The sequence below is a fragment of the Streptopelia decaocto genome, assembly GCF_964273445.1.
Source record: "Streptopelia decaocto genome assembly, chromosome: 3".
NCBI lineage: Eukaryota > Metazoa > Chordata > Aves > Columbiformes > Columbidae > Streptopelia > Streptopelia decaocto.
The window spans coordinates 28,498,003-28,519,533 of NC_138656.1; the positions used below are offsets into that span (position 1 = coordinate 28,498,003).

Sequence of the window (21,531 nt, forward strand, 5' to 3'; positions counted from 1 at the left end):
CTGGTGAAGGTGTTCGCTTTTCATATAAATAAAAATCTGACCCAAAGTTCTTCAGGTGGTCAATGTGTTTATTAGCTACTTGCAGGATTTCCCATGATGTTGGAGATGGCATACTTCCTCAAGTTCTTTGTTCAGAAAAGCAAGGTGTCTTGCAACCTGAAATCATGAAAATTTTTTATTACAAAATAAAATTCTTTGCACTATAAGCCTTTGGGTTCTTGCACAGCTATTCTAATCTTCTTCCTGAAATAATTCACTTTGGGAATAACTGCCACATGTTGCTAGAATTTGTTCAAATTACCAGGAATAAAATTAGTATTTGTGACAGTCTGAGACATCAATAACAAGATGGCAGGTCTTGGCAGTATGTTGCTTTTAGCATGCATACTTGTACACAGCGCAAAATGTTGAAACTGAATTCTAGTAGCATCCTTTGATAGAACAGCTAATACATTTCTAAATGTAAAGATCAAACCCATCATGTATGTTTTACTCATGAGGAAGATGGAAGTAAATAGCAAGTATGACAATTTCGAGCACTTAATACTCTCCAGTACAGGACTCTTCTTGCTGCAACAATGTTTTGCACAACTTAGAACCTTTCATTCAAGGCTCTTGGCACATTACAGTGGGAGTTTAATACTATTTTGAGGCTCATGGTACAACAAGGTTCAATGATCTGGCTCTGTCACTGGCATTCTTACCTGTGTAAATATATAAAGGTAGGTGATAGGACAAGGGGTAACAGTTTTAATCTAAAGTAGCGGAGATTCAGGGTAGGCATGAGGAAGAAATTTTTTACAAAGAGGGTTGTAAAACACTGGTTGCCCGGAGCCATGGTAGGTGCCCTATCCCTGAAGACACTGAAGGCCAGGCTGGAGCAACCTGATCTAGTTGAAGATGTCCCTGCTCATGGCAGGGGAGTTGGACTAGACGACCTTTGAAGGTGCCTTCCGACCTAAACTGTTCTATGATAGAAAATGGCTGGTTTTATATATATATATATATATCTAAAACCATCAGATGCTCTTGCAATGTGTGTAAAAGGTTGCAAGAGCAACCTTGATTCCATCAGTTATTATTCTTTTTTGTTTTGTTTGGATTTTGTTTGATTGTTTTTTTTGGTGGTGGTTTTTTTTCTTTGGTTGGTTGGTTCTTTTTTTGTTTTAATACTTCAGACTCCAAGCTGTTATGGATGTGTGCAATAAAGGGAACATACCTCATTCAGTGAATCCTCCCAAGACAAATCACAGTGACTGCCGCTTGCCTGGATGTCTAAGATGATATTAGGGATCCGATTTCCTGGAAAAATGAAGCTAGCGATCACTTGATGTTGAATGAATGAGGAAAAAGTGGGGATGTGAGTTATTAAGGGATAGATAATTCTGCCTTCTGTCCTGACATAATTTCTGTTGTTCCTTAATAAAAATGAAAAGAATAATATAGGGGCTTGCTGGATGAACTATTTGTAATTCTATTAACTACGTATTTGAAAAATGTTTATATATTTAGCATGTTTGTTCTCTCTCTAAGGCTTTTTCAAAAGACATGCTTTCTTCTTCCTGAGCAAAGACTGCAGCAGCAATTGCTGCATCTGCTATCCTTTCTCAACCATTGCACTTATGCTGCTAGCAGAGAAGGGGCATAATGAAATTTAGAAAAGCTAATTCAAAATCTATTTTGGTATTGACAGTAAATGCTTCTCCCCAGATTAGATGGTACTAGAAAATAATAAGGCTTGAATGTACCTTTTGCTGGAAGCAGTCCCAAAGTTAGTGTTAAGTTTCAGGTATAAAAGTTTCTGTGCCTGGGCACTGTTGTCATTGTGATTTGGACTAACACTTGCAGTTTTAGCAAACTGGGAAGAGTAGGTATCTATAGAGCAGCAAAAATAAGATTTTTATCCATGGGTTTTTGAAAGCTGCAGTCTGACTGTGTCAGTAGCTGGACTAGACAGTGTGGGTTCACCTGACCCTGTCCAACTGTTGCTGTATGTTGAGGCCTAGGAAAGGCTGCACCCAACTTGTGTTACCCCAGTCTTCATTGTTTTTAATCTCAGAGGGCTTCCTGAGCCTATTGTGGTTTGTCACTATTAATATTCAACACATGTGGGTTTAACTGTTTTCAGGCAGGTATACAACACAGAGACATCTGGTCCTTCCTAAGGCTCTGGAGAGTACATCTGAGAAGCTGAGGTTTATCTGTCTGCCAGTATGACCGCTCGTCTCATCTTTGCAGATAATGGAAATTACTTCAGAGCTTTAGATGCTGGATCATATTGTACAAATGAATACATTTAGGGAGGAGTCAACCTCTGTGATTTTTAGTTACATGACTATAATATTCTTACTCTTACCTTTCCGACTTGTTCTGCTGGCATAATCTAGTGCAGCCTTCCTCAGTTTCTGAACATATCGCAAAACTCCTGTTAGCGGTATCCGCTGATCATTTTCATAAGCCGTGATAAAAACTGAAGGATAAGGCTGAGATTAAAAACCAAAACCAGTTAAAATACTTGACATCTGATTTTTATCATAAAGTAACAAATTCTTCTCTGTTTACCTTACTGTACTACTTGTTATGGTTTATCAAAAAACACATCTATTACATAATTATCTGCTCTTAAAAAAAGTAATTTTATCACTCTAACTGCAAAAGTATTTTGGTCTGGAACATTACTTCATATTAGGTATCATATACTTGCAAAAAGTAATAAAATACATCCTCTCCCCACTAGTAGAGCTCTACCAGTACTATTCAATATACACATCAGCGACTTGGATGAGGGACTAGAATGCAGTGTCAGCAAGTTTGCTGATGACACCAAGCTGGGAGGAGTGACTGACACGCCAGAAGGCTGTGCTGCCACCCAGAGACATGGACAGGCTGGAGAGTTGGGCAGGGAAAAATGTAATGAAATATAACAAGGGCAAGTGTGGAGCCTTGCATCTGGGTAGGCACAACCCCAGGTTTCAGTATAAGTTGGGGAATGACCTGTTACGGAGCAGTGTAGGGGAAAGGGACCTGGGGGTCCTGGTGGACAGCAGGATGACCCTGAGCCAGCACTGTGCCCTTGTGGCCAGGAAGGCCAATGGTACCTGGGGTGTATTAGAAGGGGGATGGTCATACTCCTGTGTAACCTCATCTGGGTGTTCCTGCTCTGGCAGGGGGATTGGACTAGATGATCTTTCGAGGTCCCTTCCAGTTCCTAACATTCTGTGATTCTGTGATGTCTGCTTGCTGATGGTTACAAAAAAAAAGGAGTAATAATCACAGAATGGTTCACCCTAGAACAGTAGTTGAGTTTTCCAATCTTTCTATGCATAAGAAGTATTTATTTTTACATAGTATGCAACACAGCTAACGCATATTATTTCAAATAAAGTTTTCCTCCTAGATGACACTGTCAAAGCTATAGATCCTTTTCCATTTCATTGTTTGCCTCTGAAAAGATGTTTCATCAGTGGAAACACCTCCTTCCTCCTGCAACAAACTCTGCAAAACCCAGTAGAACAACAGAAACCCCTGCAAAATGAGAAAGCATTTTACATGTTGATGTTTGTTATATGATAGAATAATCTATTACTTCCTGGCAGTCCCATAACAAAAAGAGATTTTGAAATCTATTCATTATTTAGTAGAAGGTGTTTTTGGTTAATTTCAGTACTCACAACTCCAAATATTGCTAAGATTACTTAGGAAATTGTTTCTATTTGTATTGATTATTCATTTTAACACAAAGCAGCAGCTATGACAATTCTAAAATACTGGGGTTTAAAGGACTGAAAAGATAAAATATACTTTTTTCTTTTAAATTCAGGTTATCTGCTGTTTTCTTATAAATTGCTATACTTTATTACTGTAGTTTTCCACACAGAAAGCATAGTTTTACCTGTGGTTTAATATTCTGGTATGGACAATAGCTTTTGATAAACTTCATACATTTTTCATCTGCTAATGGATTTCCCCATTCTTCTTGTTCTTCAATTGTCAGTGGGAGATGAGTTTTCCTCATTGTATTTAGAACATCCACAAAAGGAGCCTTAGAAGTTATTAAAAAAAAGTTAGCAAATAGGACACAGGACCTCAAATGCCTTGGTCAAAGTTTTCTCAAACAAATGAGGAAAGTGAATTCTGAAATTGAATGTTTCCAGTTCTGAAACTGGTAGAATGAAACAGAAAATACAGTTTAACATATTCCATAAAAGGTCTACAGCACCTCACCTGTAAAACCATAGCTCTGATAAGTTCTGGATCAGTGTTGCACAGGGCTCCTGCAAGAACTCCTCCAGCACTGGCAGCTGCTAGTGCTGTGTATTTTGGCTGAGAAAGTCCTCGTTGGTGCAGCAGCCTGATGCAAGCCCTCAGGTCATGGAGACTGTTGAGTTTATTATGCTGACATCCATCTCTGTGCCAGCGAAGGCCAAGCTCTCCTCCACCCCTGAAATTTAAAGCAATTCAAGCTGGAGTCTCTTTGGAAAACTTTACACAGTGAAGCTTCAGAAAATAAAAGGAGAGCAGCAGCCACAGAGCTGGAAAAACATAGTTTGCCTTCCCAATTAACTCTTCTCTATTCTTTACGGCTAAAATAGACAACATGCAAACAAAAAAAATCCATGCATGATGACTGGTGAAAATCCCAACTCTGTGCCCTTGTGTGCTCCTGTCCTGGAACTCACAGGATAAGCACCACCTTAGGAAACCGAGGCAATATTGGAGGCAATACAAAATCAGACACTAATGTTATCTTTTTATACAGGAAACTATTAAAATATCTAAACCATTGTCAATACTTACATCACTAACACTGAGCATTTATTAAAAACAGTAAAATAGTCTTTTTCTGCTCCAAACTGAGATTTGTCCCCTGCATTGCTTAAATTCTGAGAATGTTTTGGGTTTTTTAAATTTTTCTAGTTTGTGAATTTCAAATACTATTTTTAATACAGAATTTAAGAAATTATTTATATTGCTTTCTACACAACCACAGTTTTGGTTCTAAGCCGCCTCAAGTTTCCTTATTCAGGTTTCAAGTTTAAAATTAATTAGCTGAGAGGTCTGCCAAAATGCTTCATCTTTGGATAAAGAATCCATCTTCATCTAGGACTGACTTGCATCTTAACATCCTTAGAGGGGTGGGAGGAAGAAGAGCACAATACTTGCCACTGAATACAGCAGACTGAATACATTTGTATGCTGAATTTGTTTTGGAACTGGTATTTCAAACAATTGCTCATTCTCCCCCTTCCCCTCCTCAAAGTGGTTCTTTTGTTATCTTCTTTACCTCCGGAATTATTATCTCAATGAAAATGTGAAGCCCATTGTATGTAGTGGTTTTATAAAACTAGTAGATTTGTAGCTAAACTGGAGACAAGATGATTTAGCCAATGAAAGAACATGGGGTGCAGGTTAAATGCTTAGTTGTTGCTGTAGAAGGCAAATGGCTTTCAGAAGACACAGACTGAACATTTGTACACAATATCCTCAGAAAGAGAGGGAGGTAGCGTGCCATTGCAATTAGGACGTGTTATCGTCATTTTTCTTGAGCAAAGATGAGACAAGAAGTAATGAGACTCCAAAGGATTACATGTTACACACAACCATCTTGTTGGTTTAAAAAACCTAAATGCAGTATGTGGTATTGAAAGCATAGTTTTTTTTTCCTGAGGTAAATTTTTTTTTGTTAAAAACTACTTTCAAAAAAAATCTATAAAGAGATGGAAGTGAAAAGCATGAAGAATTAGGTATAGCTACATGAAAAAATTATTTCTATACCTTTTCAGTTGCATATCAATAAACATCTGTATATCCCACAGATCAAAACCTTAATTCCGTTTTTTATTTTACTTACCTAACATGGCAATATGCTAATATCCAGCCCTCTTCAATTAACATCAGCTTCTCTTCTTTAAAGCTCATGTTCAAATCTATGCCATAAGCTCCATATACGTGAACTAGAAGTGGTTTCCTGTGTAGCTCTTTAGAATTCATATTATGAAAAACTGTAATTGGCACTAAAGTTTCATCCTGGAAATGAAGGAGTATTTTACAATAAAGAACATTTCAGAAATCTCAATGACACATGGCAATGAAAACGTCAATTATTTATTTTAAAATGTGTTTTTTTGATTACAGTAATTTTTTTCACTTAGAATGTACAAAGCACTCTTGAAAAATAAAGCGAGATACTGAACCTCTGCTGTGTAGGCTTACAGATGCAGAGTATAAAATTCATTTAAGTGCAACACCTGAGGAGTTTTTAAGCTACCAAAGCACCCAAGTCTTCCTTCCCCCTTTAACACCAAGAATACCTATTATTAACAAAATAGTTTACCACTTGCTGCAGCACAAACTCTTTATTAACATCTCCAATTTTTTAAAGTCGGGCTGTTAAAACTTTCCTTTCCTGATCTATACTGTGCAGCTGGTTGCAGGGTGTTCTTTTCAACAGCTGGCATCTTTTTCATTTATGATGGAATATGATACCATACATCAACTGACAATTCTAAGTTATACTATACTAAGATTCTTGACTCACCATGTACCGTTATCTCCTCTAGCACCCCCGAAGTTAATGGAAAAAAAGTCTTATCACGACTCTTTCTTGTTCTTCTCTATAGCACTGAAGAAAACACCCACTGTTTAGTAACTACTGCACCAACTGCTCTTTACATTTTTTGATCTCTATTCCCTGCCAAATGCATTTTTAAAACGGGTGGGAGGAAGGGAAGAATAAAGAGAATGGGAAAAGGACTGAAAAAAACCTTACCTTGCTTTTAGCTAGTAAACGTGTAGTGTGACAATTCGTAATAATTGGTACCTCTTGCACAGCTTGTTCAATGAGATTATTTTGTTTAAATGAATATGCAAAACGCTTAGGGGGGTGTACTGGAGAGGTGAGCTGAAAATAGCAAGTGCTGGTCGTATGTTCAGGATGAGATTCCAATTCAAATTCACAGGCCCATGTAGGTAGCTGGGAAAACACGGCATTTCAAGTGAGACCCTTCCACTGCTTCTGTAAATTTTGCCTAATGTGTTGTTCAGAGGAGAAGATTTTGAAGTTCAAGCTAATTATCTCCAGTTTGTATGCACCACAATATGTATTTCTTTCAAATTCAGTAATGAAACAGTCAAAAAGTAGAAGACTTTGGCGAACTTCTCCCCTAAGGCCACTGGAACAAAGTTCAACAATGTAATAAAAAAGAAAAATCCAAATTCAGTTTAAAATGGGCATTAGTTGCAGGGTCTTTTTTAATTAAAACATTCTTTGAAATGCTTCTGCATTACTTTTTATTTTTTAGATCCTATTTCCCCTCTGATTTCCAGTCCTGCTTCAACATGTTACACAGCCAAGTCCATGTCAGTTGTTAGGCATTTGCTGTGAGTTAGCTCAGTAATGCTAAGCCACTAAAAACCCCTGCCTCTCAACTTTGTTCCTGGTGCCAGCCATTGTGAAGAACAAAACCTTTTCCTGGCACATTCACCCTCAGACACTTACTGCTATTATATTTAAGATTTTTAACTCTGCTAAGAATAAAAGAAATCACGATTCATTCTTTGAGAGCAGCAGGGACATAGTCAAACCCTCTGCCAGGCCACTACTTAGTTGAGTTAGGTTACTAGAGCCTTCTGAAATGGCAGCAAAAGTCCAAGTTCTCCAGAGTAACTGCAGATCCTTTCTGAATAAATAAACTACAACCATTTTCAAAAATGAAGGTTTCAGAGACCACACAGTGTACTTTGTTGAAAACCTTACTCTGTAGCAGTTTTACAGAATGCAGCATTGGTAGCTTGTTGCAATAAACTTGTCAGTAGTTCAGATTCTATTTTTGAGGCAAACAGATCAATTAATTTTTCTGTCTGAATGGTCTCCAGAAATGATGGCTTCAATTGAATCATTTTGTTTTTAATCCACAAGTATTTAGCAACAACTAGGCAAGGCACTAAATACTTCATACAAATTGTACTGCAGTATCAATTGTTCCCATTTAATATGGGGCAGTGTCCATGTTTGTCCATCTTCTAATACTTCTTCTGTGGGAGAGCCAGGCTTACTTCCTTGCTTCCACTGATGAGTGTAACCAAAACCAGGCCCAGTAAAACTGAGTGTTTAGGGAATCAAGTCCTATTTTACATTAGAAATCAGCTGTATTGTAAAGAGCCTGACTATAATAAGTTGAATAAGGAATAGGCTCATCAGATAACTGCTCTCTAACTTTCTAAGTGCTGCAATAAACCACCCCATGAAATCCTGAAAAACAGCCATAGGTAATACAATTAGTCGGAATGACAAACTTGGCAGCATTATAGTCTGCAAACCACTTCTTTTCTTGGAATTTATCTTTGCTTTCATTATAATGTTATGCTAAAAATTAAACAGTGCTGGAAAAATATTATGCTGCTTAAGCTGAGGTAAAACATACCTTTATTGACTGGACTGAATGTGAGACAAAAGAAATCACATTTAAGTAAAGCTGACCAGCATTCTTCAGGAACATAATGCAGTGGTCACTGAACATCTCCAAGTCTACCAGCTTGGTTTTGTCTTCCAGTGCATAAACTAACTGCCAGTTCTCCATGCCACTGGAAGCTACTGGTGCCTTCATCAACTATAAATACAAAAAATAACTTTGCATTAGTAAGACATAGTAAGAGTCACAAATGAAATTTAGAGACTTGTTCATTAGTTTGTACTGAGGGGTTTTGCCTGAATAAAACTTAAGCTTTTTAAGCTCCCTTTACTTTGGCAAAATAGAAGAACAATTCAGTAACATTTGGTAAATTAACTTCAATTCTTATAGATTAATCTGTGGAAGATTTTCATGCAGTAAGAGCTTCCAGTGTGCCCAGCAGAACTGTTAGGTGGTTTGGTTATATGGACTTGAGATCGCCAACTTAAATTTTAATATGGAGGAAATGACTGTTAAAGCATCCTCATTCCCTGATGTTGGCAAAGGAGTTAGAATCACATTGGCATGCTACAGGTGAGACGCCATGCACTGCTATCAGTCTTTCAATCCATGGAGCTCTTTGTGTAATTCTCTTAAATTATTTCAGTAAGCTGTGAAGCACAGAATTAAAAGTCAGCCTCACTATTTCTCTGTGATCTGCAACAGGTATCTGAATGAATATGAATCCTATGAATCTTATTATCAGTTAAAATTACCTTATATTCTGCAGGTTCTCCGTATGTAGTAAGAATATATAACTCATCATTTCTGTGCTCAATGTGGTAAATGACCCCTTTTGTTCGTGCTTGTACAAGAGCAGGTAACTTTAAAGGATTTCTACAGTCAACCAGCCAAACTTCCGATGTTGTCTTGCTGTTGCTGTTGATAGTGAGAAAACGCCTATCTTTTGTGCAATGTATGTCCACAAAGAATCTGTAAGGAATATTTAACAAACACACAAACTTTAAGTTGAGGACTATTTTTAAAATACCTTGGTTGTTTCAGAATCCTGGGCTTCCATCGGCAAGTTAAGAAACAGTATGCCTGTAAGGAGGCTGGAAAAATTCCAGATTACTTGGTTCCCAAACCCACTGCTGCTGCATTTTCTCTGGGATTCACAAACCCACAATCTTATGTGTAGAACCTGAAACCTGCAGGAAAGCAGGTCAGTTGTTACCCAACTGAATCTAGGTTTTTGCATCACTGAGATAGAGCCTATATACATCAATGAGCTTCCAGTCTAAAATTCAAGCAAAACGTAGAACTTTTTATGGAGTTCTTAACCCTATTTAAAAACAAAACCAAAACAAAAAAACCCTAACCAAACAAATAAACCCCACAAAAAAGAATGCAAACAACCAAACCAAAACCCACACCAAAAAAACCCCAAACAAATAAAAACCTCCACCAAAAAAACCAAGATAATTAAGTTAAAATTAATAAAGGACATTGTGTGGGAAGAGCAATAACAAAAGAAAAGTAGGAGTTATTATAAAGATAAATTAATAAAAAGCCTAAGTGTTACTGACCTAACTTTGAAGCAAAAAAGAAAAAAAAAGTACAGAAGCCTATATGGGACAAGATGGACAGTGTTGCAGTGATAAAGCTGGAAACTAGGAACTGGTTTTGGAACTATCTATCAGTTTTAAATGCTTCTAAACTATAGAAACAGAAAACAGAACAACAACCAATGGCTGGTACTAATATTAGACAAGTTCAGGCTGAAATTCAGATTCAAATTTCTATGAGTCATCCGAATTAATGGGGATGTCACAGCTTGGGACATAGCAGTTTCTTTCGCATTTTGAATCTTTAAGAATGTAAACCAGGAAAACTGTCCAACACAAAGATCCAGAAGATTTGATCGAGGGTTGAGTACCGTAATCGGCATTATACAGATCAGATTATATGGATACAGACTATACAGATCAGATGCACAACTGAAATAATGACCCCTCTAGACTTCAAAATATTTGATTGGTGAAAGAAAGGATGCTTTAGATAGCATTGCAGTGTCTTTAATCATTTTCAGGTGGAGGAACTCCAATTTTTGGGGTACTATTGTTTTTTCTAATTGCACTCTCTCCACAGGCACAGCGGGGGATCCAAAGTCTGCAACAAATCGGTCTCCTGCCCCTCTAACACACACAAATTTGGCAACACTGTGGCACCGCATTCAGTAGAGATTCCAACAGTTCAGCTCTGCTGACCTTACCTCTGAGAGTCAAGCTGAAATGCAGGTTACACTTCTCCCCAAGGACTTTGACCTTGATACCTTGATATTAGATTTTTTTTTTTGCCTTTGTAGGTTTTAAAATTATTTATTTTTTGAAGGAAGTAAAGAAATTTTCAGCTTCTAGAAAAAAAAAAATCTGATTCCACCTAAAAGAGCTGGTGAGATGTAGAATGGAACTGCTCAATAGCAATACAAAAGAATGTCTTGCTGTCTCTGATGAACAAGTAAGTTCAGTTATGAGCTACCATAGCACATGAACCTTTAGAGTAAGTTTCTAGTATATTTACTGTAATGACTATGACCTTCAGAATTATGCCAACAGTTTCCCTGTGGGGAAGTGTCAGGTCAGTGCAACTTGATTTTCCAAAAGTCTGCATCAAATGCAGCTGGAACAAAAGGATCTTATTTACTGCATCTCAACTGCAGATTTTTTTTAATGAAAGTATAATTGAAATTTCTTTACTGTATATGTAACTTGATTTAAGAATAACTGCAAACATTTATGGAATGCTGTATAAATCTACTACATGCTACATGGCTAAAAAAACTAGTTCTGCAGTCAATTTAGCAAGAGCTTTCTTGTCTTCCTAAACCACTGCTTGAAGAAAGGTTATTGAGAGGGTATTCAGTCAACAATAGTTCTGTCTCTGGGAATGCTGTAATGATTTTGCTCATCCATTACCCAGAGCAAAGATTAGCCTGAACTTCTATGTTTTTTAAAAGATGTATCAGACATCAATAGCAGAGAAAACAAAATGAAATCCACAGTCTGATTTACCCTGTATGGAACTGTCACACATTCATTAAAGGACACCCTGACCTGCAACTGACCTTGACATTTATAAACTCAGCTGAACTCGTGAGGTAAGAAAGTTAAATCTCTGTTGATCACATATCAAGAGGAGAAGAGAGCACATTCCCAGACTGCATAAGGCACTCCTGACAGCAAACACAACTTAAAAATGGCTTTTACCATTTGGAATACAATACAGATTAATTTGTTTTTCAAACTGGTCATATTTTCATATAAAATACTCTAGAATATATAAAGGACTTGTTATATTTTAGATAAGTATTACCTTGCATCTTGTTCTGTATAAACTAACTTGGTATGTTTCTGATTAGTGAAAGTGGTCATTAACACATCCTGACATTTAAGGTTCTTCTGACTTGTGTAATACAGAACATCATTTGTAGCCCATTCTGGAAAAAAAGACAAATGCACATCAAATTTAGAATGGTATATACTATTACAGAGAGAAAATGGAGCTCCAAGAACAATGGACTCAATGCTGAAAAAGGTGGGTTTGCAGTTGATATGGAACCGAGGACGGCACTTCTACATCCTAGAGGCTGGGGTAAGCCACAAAAAGATGTTTTTCCATGTTTTCTCTGAATCCCACAGAACAAGAACATCGTAATATACTAAAAAAAGAAAAAAAAAAAAAAATAAAAGGCAGAGGACAGTGTTCCAGGGTCCAGCAAGAGGAAGCTCTTGACCCTGTGGGAGTTTTGGAGGTAACAGGAAAATAGATCTGTGACTATTTAAAACTGAGCAGAGAAACAGAGGTTTACATGGAGTCAGTGAGATAATAAAGAACGTATGAGCTCTGCACCGCTGCATGTGACTGCCTGCAAACCATTTAGAGAAAAAAGATGATGCATGTGCTCCATGGGTACCACCGGGATAAAAATTCTCCATTTTCTATGCTTGTGTATGTGTTCACCAACAGTAGAAAGGTATACAGGAACCTCCCTATTCTGAAGTTTCGTAATCTGACTGATCCAGTCAAATTACTGCTATCTCTGCTGCTCCTACAGCCACCAGAATTATGTTTAATACATATGCTTTAAAAAGCCATTGTGTGCTGTCTTACGCATAAATACTGATTTTCAGTACAAAACCTGAGGAATTACCACACTGAAGTAATGCCAACAATTTGCTATCTGAATAGCAACGTGGCTTCATGGTGCGCAGGTAGCTGGGGGTTCACTCTGAAGACAAGCCTTCTGAAGGGAAACCTAAGTTCTACCATAGCCTGGTGTTTAAAAAAGCACAGATGGAAATTTTCAAGAACTTCTATTAGTCTGCCTGCTACTGCATATCATGCAACACAAACATACGCTTTGCAAGTTGCCATAAGACCCGATTCTCTTGTTCACCTCTGTATCTCACACCTGAGTAAGTTTACAAAATGGATGTAATCTCTACCATTCTGATAGTCATTTTTTATACTGTTACTATCTGCCATAATCTGTCACACCTATGTAGGCAACAGGGAGCTCGTTTCTTAAATGTACTGGTTCTTCTAGACAAACCTAGGTAGATGCTCAAATCAAGTATAGTGTTACCGGCAAATCTGCAGGCCTAGTTTTCAATGGGCATTATAAACTTCAGTTGTGCCAATGCTTACAACATTAAATACTTGCTACTCTTCATTTGTGTAACTAGGATGTTTTACCTATGGTATTTTTGGCCTGCCCACGCAAACTGCTTACTGCGCTACAAATACTTGATGACATGTAACAACATAATCCAAAATACAAGATGCGGAACATTGCATACACACTACTACACTCTTGTTGCTATATTCTTTAACATACTATAAAAAAAAAAAAATATATCCTGTTCACTTCAGCTTACCTCTGCTTATTTTAACAGCAATGTAAAGCTCTGTGATCTATTCCGAAAGAACTGACTGAAGGCCTGGCTGACTGTTTTGGGCTTTGGATTGTCACCCACACTGAGTCCAGTTGAAATTCCAGCCAATACTTAATAGCAGGTAGCACTTGCGCACTATTCAGCAAGGTGAAATGCCTACAGCTACCAGTGATTTCAGGTGTGGCTGAAGGGGTTTCATAAATAGAACATTTCTCAGTAAAATCTTTATATTGCAGTTATTACAGTAAATTTTTAAAGCAGCATATTGAACTAAATGAAAATGATGATATCCATGACTGTTCAAACACGCATAAATGCTTGCTTGTACAATGAAGAAAAACTCCTATGATGAAAGCAGATGCTTTCACCCACATCAGATAACTTGTAACCATGCAGTGTGGAAGAAATCTTAAATACGAAACAACTCAACAGCTATAAGGATTAAATCTAAAAATGTTGTTTTTTAATTTTTATTATTTTTTTTAGTATTTTAATATTATTTGTAAACTAATAAAAACATTGTATTGAAAGCTGGTGTGATCCACAGGATATTTGTAAATAACTTACCAAAACTAAATACGTTAGGAATTACTTTTTCCACGACAGGAAACTGACCCAGTTTCATAATAACGCAGGTTGTCTCTTCAGAATTTTCACTTTTTAAGCTGATTGCCATGTATCTCTGATCTGGTGAAATTCTGATCTGTCGAATAAAGGCATCAGACAAGCCCAGATCTTCAGTACTGAATAAAATGTCAACATTTTCTTCATCTGCTGCATAAAAAAAAAAGAGATAACAAAAAAATCCTGTAATTAAGGCACTGTCAAAATGAACAGTGGTTGTCAATGCCTGTATTTTACAAGTCTGACTGCAATATTCACAAGCATAATATTATAGAAGAATTTATTAACACCAAATATTTGTCTTGCAAGATATTTGCAAATGCACTTTGTATAAATAAACAAAAAAAATGATAGTTCCAGGAAAAAAAAAAAAAAGTAATGTACTTATTATTAAAAATATGTTAAAAGAATTGGCTTCCAGTACATGTATTAAATTTTAAAGCTCATATACCTAAAGCACAGTTGTTCTTACTGAATACAACTAGTTAATTTTTTTCTTCTATCCCCTCAGAAATCAAGAGGCATGAATGTGCTTTTCCTTTTTCAAAATGTTAAGTTAGGGCTCTGAAAAAAGTGACTTCTCTCTTTCCTCTCCAGAAACTTGCCTTAGTATCAGTATATACTATTCCCTAACTCTATTCAGCTCAACTTTTCAGATTCAGGATTCTAGAACTAAACAATCATTAAAGAATTTTGTAACAGTATCTTTGGTTCAGCTATTTTAAGAAACAGAGCAGTTAAGCTTTTAATATAAGAAAGGTACATTAAGTGATACATGTACAATATTTTTAACAATTGTACCACGTTATGAAAAGAAATCCCTTACCATCATCTGCTTTTGAAAGAAATATGCAGCCGTTCTCTTCAAAGTACACATTCTCTCCAAACCTGATCTGTTCAATACAAAACAAACATGTTTCACGTTCAACATATAGTTAGACAGTTGCCTTAGAATCCCTATATTCAATCATTGTTCTGCAGAACACAATTGTAACATACACAAATAACAGAATACAGCACATATATTTGAGGCTAAAGAAGGAATCGCATGCACCAGAAAGGTTCTTTCAAAGTTAGGGTACTTCAGCTACCTACATCTGCTCTAAATTTAACAAAAGGCTCAGATCACCTGCACTTACTCCTAGAACTTACAGCGTCTTGTATTCTTTTTCCACAAGTCAGATGATTATTGTGTCTTTACTTGCTTTTGCTTATGGTGAAATTAAGGTAAATACACTATTGTAACAGGTACAAGCTGTCCTAAATACGTGCTGTTACTATCCACAATTATTAAAATATTCAAAACTCAAAACTACAACCATAAAATAGCCAGTAACACAGCAGTTTATGACAAGAATAGCTTCACTGCCTTTTGTTTGTACTCAGTGATGAGAAATGTCTGTATTCTTTGCCACTTACCCTTGGGCTTTCCAAACTGAATGTATACTTGTTGTGCAATTCTTCTATTTTTTCCTTGATTCTTTTTGTCATAGCGTTGTATCTTGCTGAAGTGTCATTCCAGTTTTCCTGCTCTGATTTCAGAAGATTCTTGTACAGCAGCTCTGATGTTGTTATGGATGTGTTTTGCTTCCTTTTGGATGGGATTTTTGTTCCTTTCTGCTAAGCAAGGAAAGACAGCAAAGGCTTCTAGCCCACATTCTATATTCCAGTACGAATATATTGAGGCAATAGTATTTCCCAAGCTACAGATCCCAAACCATCTTCGCATTATTACAATAGTTAGTGCCACTAAAAAGAAAACCCACCATTGGAATAAGTTTTTCTTTCAATTCTTCCTGATCTTTTAGGGAGTTATTGTCAAATGTGCTTTACTTGACGCATTTATTGAGGTCTTCTCTTGAAAATTTATGGTACTATTAATATATGTTCTTAATCGATTATTTGTAAATACGTTTGTTCTTGTTCTAGAAGTAGCTTTCAGTTATTTTTTTATGGAGTTCTGTTATCTTTCCTTCTTCAGAGGCGTTTTCTCGTAATTTTCCTGTCTGAAGAGTATAATTTCCCATTTCCTTTCCCAAACAACACTGCCGCTCACACCTCTGTCCCCGTACTGAGGAGTCCTAGCAGTCTGCTCCGGTTCTTGCTCCAGCTCCTCGAAAGTGTAGGTATAAATGTTCACAAGGTGCAGAATGAAGTGGTGAACTGATATGGGTTCTGCAGCAATTTTATCAGGAATAAGCTTAAGGATCTGGTTTTCCATGATCCATGAGCAAACTACTGCTACCTGCTTGCCAACAAATTGTCTGTTCTTGCAAAAATGTTGAAAATGTGCTAAAATTGCTAGCACAATGCTACTTCTTTTTGCCTGCTATAAAATCTCATTTGATTGAATAATAAGCTTAACAACATATATTACAGTGCATAACACTACACAGATCACAGAAAGTAGCATTTTATCACATTCAGTGTATTATGCGGATGTGTCTAAACTTAAAAACCAGCATACACTTTTTACCCCATCTTCACTTTGCATCAAGAACTGTTGGTTTGTTCCTGGTTTGTCTTCAGAAATGGAAGAGATCTAAAATGTGAATGTTCTGAGTAGACATCTGCTCCAGTTACCGAATTCCCTATGACTGTAAACCACATAATTCATGAGAGCATATGAGTGCTCATTACTGGTTCAGACCAATGGTCCCTCTAGCCTAGTATCAAATCAGAAGCACAAGTCAAAAAAAAACCCTAACCAAACAAACACGAAAGCCCTTACAGAAGCTCTGGAGCAACTCTGTCAATGGTCAATGTAGAGAAATTGCAGGATGTGTTAGTTGTACCACTCTCTCCCCAGTCACTGGAAAAACTGCTCTAAGAAAACATGATTTCCCAAATTAGAAGCAAACAAAAATCCTGCAGTGGCCACAAATGCATACTTAGGGAAGCACAAGAATGGGACAAGCACAGATGATCCTCCCCAACAAGTGTTCCACTTGCCTTCAATGAGTTTAGCTCAGGAATTTCCCTAGCCGAATGTGGTTTCTGAATATTTAAAAAGTCTCTTTATGTACATGTATCATCTCTCCTTGTACCTACGTGAAATTTTAGCATCCATGACTCATTTTGGTGAGTTCCACACTATAAGATGATTCCCCTCCTTTTTTTTTCCAACAGTTCCCATCGTGTGTATTCAGAAATATTATATAGAGCTGGTGGCCAGAGTGGAGGTATATATTACAGTTACTGTATACCTCCCTGATTGGGGAAAAACCAGTCACCTAAAAGAGCATCTAGAAAGATTCTGAGACTAGCAAAGGACCTCATGACAACCAATTTGCAAACATTTGCTCCAAAGCAAACAGGCACAGTTTCCTTTCAGGTGAAAACCACCTGTTGGTATCCTGGGACCAGTGTCATGGACAAGCATTTGCACCTGTGTTAGTGAACTGCCAATGAATAAAGAGAACCACACGTTCTCATCCATCTAGACTTCGTATGTTCTCCTTGAAACATTTGTTTATATTTCACACATAGACTAAGGAACTGTTTACATTATGGTTAGAAATAAGTGCATTACAAAAAGATGATCTTTGGGTCATGTTTGAAGAAACACTGTAAACTTAAAACATTTTTAGAACAAACATACGTCCATCTGAAAACATGTTTAATATAAAATAAACCAAAACACCAACCTTTTAAAACAGTACTTATGCATTACGCATATACATCGGTTTACTGGCTGTCATACTGAAGTAAGCTTTTATAATAGTTTTAGGAAACTCTCTATCAGAAACACAGGAACAGAAGACCTGAAATTATTTCAAGCTATTTTCTGACTCTGTGCATGATACATCGCCACCCATTTACACAATATTTATTTACAGTAATAAATCCAAGTACCTTCTGAAGTATAGTTCATCATGTCAATAAAATTATGAGAAGTCAACAGAATATTTTAATATTTAATATGGTGCAAACCACGCCTTACTGGTCAGCACAGGAAAAGCCAGCACATAGTGGCCAAGTCTGGAGTCATCAGCTTGGACACTTTGCCTCTACACTAGCTGATCTCTCCCTGCAGTTGTCTCCTGACACTTTACCCAAATCTCTCTGGAAGATACAGATTTTTTAAAGAAATTGCTACAGCAGGAAAATCAACCAAAATGCAGCTTTACATCAACACAGTACAGAAAAGTTGAACAATGGTGTACACCTTTGAACGTAACTGAAATCCTAGTATTTATCTCCCTCCTATAAACCCTCTAGGAAAAACGTGTTTCCTTGACATTTGGAAAAATACGGCCAGCTTCCCCAACAGATGTGCCAAGGTGGGTGTTGACATTAAGTCTGTACTTAAACAGCATACCTTGCAGGTAAAGAATCTCCATGGCAGGATGCTTCCAGGTGACACAGTCCTGTGTGCGCATGTACTCCATGAACAGTCCAGGATGTGGCATTTCGGGGGGTTTATTTTACTATAAAGACATATTGTTTGAAGACGGTTATGCTTCGAGCAGTATTTGTCACTGAAGCTCAGCCCTTGGATAAGATTTCGCAGTCCAGCACGTGACATCCTAACCTTCATTTCTCAACAGTCGACCTGGTATTTCTGAAAATCCCAAACTGCTGATCATTTACACTGTGTGCAAAATAGATGAGAGCATAAACTGAAGGTAAAACTTCCTTTCAAAGAAATGAGACTGATTCATTAGGAAAACCAGATGGGAAGGAACAGCAAAACTGAGTAACTGTTACACACAGCTTAGCGTGCATATTAACCTGCTCTGTTACCACAAAACGTGGCTCCTGGCAGTTTACAGCTTAACTCTATTGAAACTGTCAGTGAAGAGAAAGGAAGGTGCAACTGTCCGTGTTTAAATGTTGAAGAACCAAAAACCGGGAAAGTTCTGGGAAGTTTTTCCCCTCTTTGCAAGTATCATATAACAATAAAATCAGTCGATCTCGGGAGGGTAACGCGACAGCAAGAGCTGAACCCCCCTCGCAGGAGAACGGACAGGTTTGCAGCCGCGCAGGGGTGGAAAGCCCCGCGTGTTTCACCGCCCGCGGTCTCGCTCCCCCGTCCCGCCCGGGCGAGGGCCAGAGCAGCCGGCCCGGCCCCGCTCCCACCAGCCCTGCCCCTCACCGCCGCCTGCCCGAGGACTCTCCGCGGCAGGAGGGCACGGAGTCGCGCTCCCTCCGGCGGGACTGCCCGGGAGAAGATGTCAGGCGGGCAGCAGCGGCTCCGGCTCCCCAGCGGGACTGCCCGTAGCCAAGATGGCGGCAGGGCGCTCTAGCCAGCCGCGGCGGGCGAGCACGGCTGATGTCAGCGCGGGGGCACGGTCCCGGCGCGGCTTCCTTAAGTCGCTCCCGTTTCACGTACAGTTTCGTCCCGGGACGCGGAAGTCACAGGCGGCCCGTTTTGAGGCACGCTCCCGCCCCTGCGGTGTGCCTGAACAGCCGGGAGTACCCGCCGGCAGCTTGTCCCCTCAGCGCTGCCTTGGGCAGCTGTGGAACACGCTGCTGCCCTTAACAAAGATGGCCACCCACTTCCTCCCCCTCACGCCCTAGCCGGCCGGCTCAGCAGCCGCTGGAGGCTCGGCGGCGAGTCCCGGCCGCCCAGGGCAACGCTCCTGCCGCTGCAGCTCCAGGCGCTGCCCGCCGCCGCATGGCCGAGGCTGCCGGCTCTCCGCGCCGCCCCGCCGCGGGCAGGTGCGAGGCGAGCGGTGAGGGAGCGGCGAGAGCCCGCTGGCGGCTGCTCGGACAGGTAGGGGGAGCCCGCGGGCGGGAGGGGCTGCCGGGGCGGGCCGGCTGCGCGTCTTTGCGGAACGGCGCTCCCGGCTCCTGACGCGGCGGCGCATTTTGCGGGGGGGAGGGGGTCGTTGATGCCTCTTCCTGTCCCTCAACGCTGGGCTCCCGCAGCCCCGGGCGGTCGCAGGTCCGTGTGGCCGGTGACCTGCAGCGCCTGCGGGGCCGGGCTCTGCCCTGGGTGGAGGTGCCGGGGAATCGTGGCGTTGAGGGAAGGCGAACTGCAGAGAGCTGGCCGCACCCCTGGCACTGCGAGGAGCAGTACGCTGGGGTTCGTAAAGGGATTTTGCAGTCCTCTTCCATAAACATAGTAATAATAAATACACAGATACACATATATACACACACGGCTCTTTAAAAAAGTGCGCCTTCAGTAGATGCCAAGAGCAGCCTGTGGTCTCACAGCCTGGAACAGGCTGCCCAGGGGGGTTGTGGAGTCTCCTTCTCTGGAGACATTCAAAACCCGCCTGGGCACACTCCTGTGTAACCTCACCTGGGTGTTCCTGCTTTGGCAGGGGGATTGGGCTAGATAATCTTTCGAGGTCCCTTCCAATCCCTAACATTCTATGATAAGTAGCGCTAACAGGAGGAGGGCCGGCATCCCCCGGCACCCCGCAGCCTGGGGGCACCAGCTCGGTATTGCCAGGCTGTGCTTTGACACCTTTCCTCGGTGCTGCTGGAGTTGATTGTCGTAGCTGCTACCCAATACCCTCCCCAACTGGCTTTCATGGGGAGCTGGGGGGAGACCCCCTACTGGGCAGCAGAAACTGAGCTTCACCCGCAACGGGGGGTGGTCTGGTGAATGGGGGGGGGGGGGGCTGTGCCTGAGGGAGGATGAGGAGGAGGAAGCAGCAGTGAGCGGCTACACCTGCGCTCCAGGTGAGCAGCACCTGCCAGCTCCCGCCTTCCATGCTTTTTTGGACCCTTTAGGAGCGGTGCAAGGGTGGAAATGATTCCTCTGCAAATGAGCATAGGCGTAAAGGCTTAAAAACATGAATCAGTTTCGTTAGTTGTTGTTGGAGGTGATATTTAATTTAAATGTTTAGTTTTGTGCAGATGGATGGTATGGCGAATGCTCCGTGAGAAGGCAGCGGGGCTGGCAGGGGCACTGGGCTGTGCTTGGGTAACAGAGTAGGAGGTGTGGGGAGATTAATGTTGACCTTTTCTTTGTGTGTGTTTTTTGATTTGTAAATTACCCAGTCCTGTTCAACAGGACAAACTTCTGTTTCATTGTATTCTAAAGCAGGAAATGTCAAAGTTATTGGTAAGAATAGCAGGTTTGTCTGTAGTTTTCCATTCCAGCAGACTATGTAGGCTGTGCTCTATGGCTATACAAGCTTTTATTTGTTTTCAACTTACTGTCTCTGGCATATCCCTGTCCCTTAAAATAACAAATAACTTTTCATAACAATCAAATTGGGGTTTGTGGGAGTGCATGTAGGTATTTGGGAAGAGGGCTTCCATTTCTTCCTAAAACTACACGTGCCTGTGACCTTTTCCTCTGCAGATTCCCTGGGTTTTTCCATGTTTTTAGCTCTTCTGTTGATTTTTATATGGTGCGATGAGCAAGGATCGATTTAATCTTACTGGTACATCTGACGTAAAAATCAGTTCTGCACTTTTTACTACAGTCATGCTCAGATCTATCTATGGATTGGGAAGAGGTGTCAACCTTCCTTTATATCCATCTTTAAAGAAGCAACGTCCAAGTGTTTCTTACAGTGCTTTTAAAAACGTTTTTCATACTGCTTATAATAACGCCTTACTGGAAATCAGTTCTCTGGTGTGTTTATATATTG

General features: G+C 39.7%; 2 protein-coding genes across 8 annotated transcripts in view; one reads left to right on the forward strand and one right to left on the reverse strand.

The window, feature by feature from the left end:
• Positions 1 to 47: 47 nt before the first annotated feature.
• PREPL (prolyl endopeptidase like) lies at positions 48 to 19,573 on the reverse strand. Of its 7 annotated transcripts, none has more exons than XM_082047740.1 (15): positions 19,308 to 19,573; positions 18,294 to 18,536; positions 15,392 to 15,592; positions 14,799 to 14,865; positions 13,916 to 14,122; positions 11,766 to 11,889; positions 9,167 to 9,383; positions 8,424 to 8,609; positions 6,770 to 6,973; positions 5,852 to 6,027; positions 4,225 to 4,441; positions 3,893 to 4,042; positions 2,357 to 2,483; positions 1,220 to 1,302; positions 48 to 156 (listed from the first exon to the last, which is right to left on the reverse strand). In XM_082047740.1, exons 2-15 carry the CDS (start codon positions 18,510 to 18,512, stop codon positions 76 to 78), a joined length of 2,259 nt encoding a protein of 752 aa, XP_081903866.1. In that variant the 5' UTR covers positions 18,513 to 18,536; positions 19,308 to 19,573; the 3' UTR covers positions 48 to 75. The 7 variants fall into 7 exon arrangements, with proteins under 7 accessions (XP_081903866.1, XP_081903864.1, XP_081903869.1 ...); XM_082047738.1 differs by having other exon boundaries at positions 18,294 to 18,566; XM_082047743.1 differs by having other exon boundaries at positions 15,392 to 15,589; positions 18,294 to 18,402; positions 19,308 to 19,518.
• Positions 19,559 to 21,531, forward strand: part of CAMKMT (calmodulin-lysine N-methyltransferase) — a 216,509-nt gene continuing 214,536 nt past the window's right edge. The window contains exon 1 of the mRNA XM_082047746.1: positions 19,559 to 19,691. Coding sequence (XP_081903872.1) covers positions 19,593 to 19,691 — 99 coding nt within the window. The 5' untranslated portion in view covers positions 19,559 to 19,592. The remainder of the gene's footprint in view (positions 19,692 to 21,531) is intronic.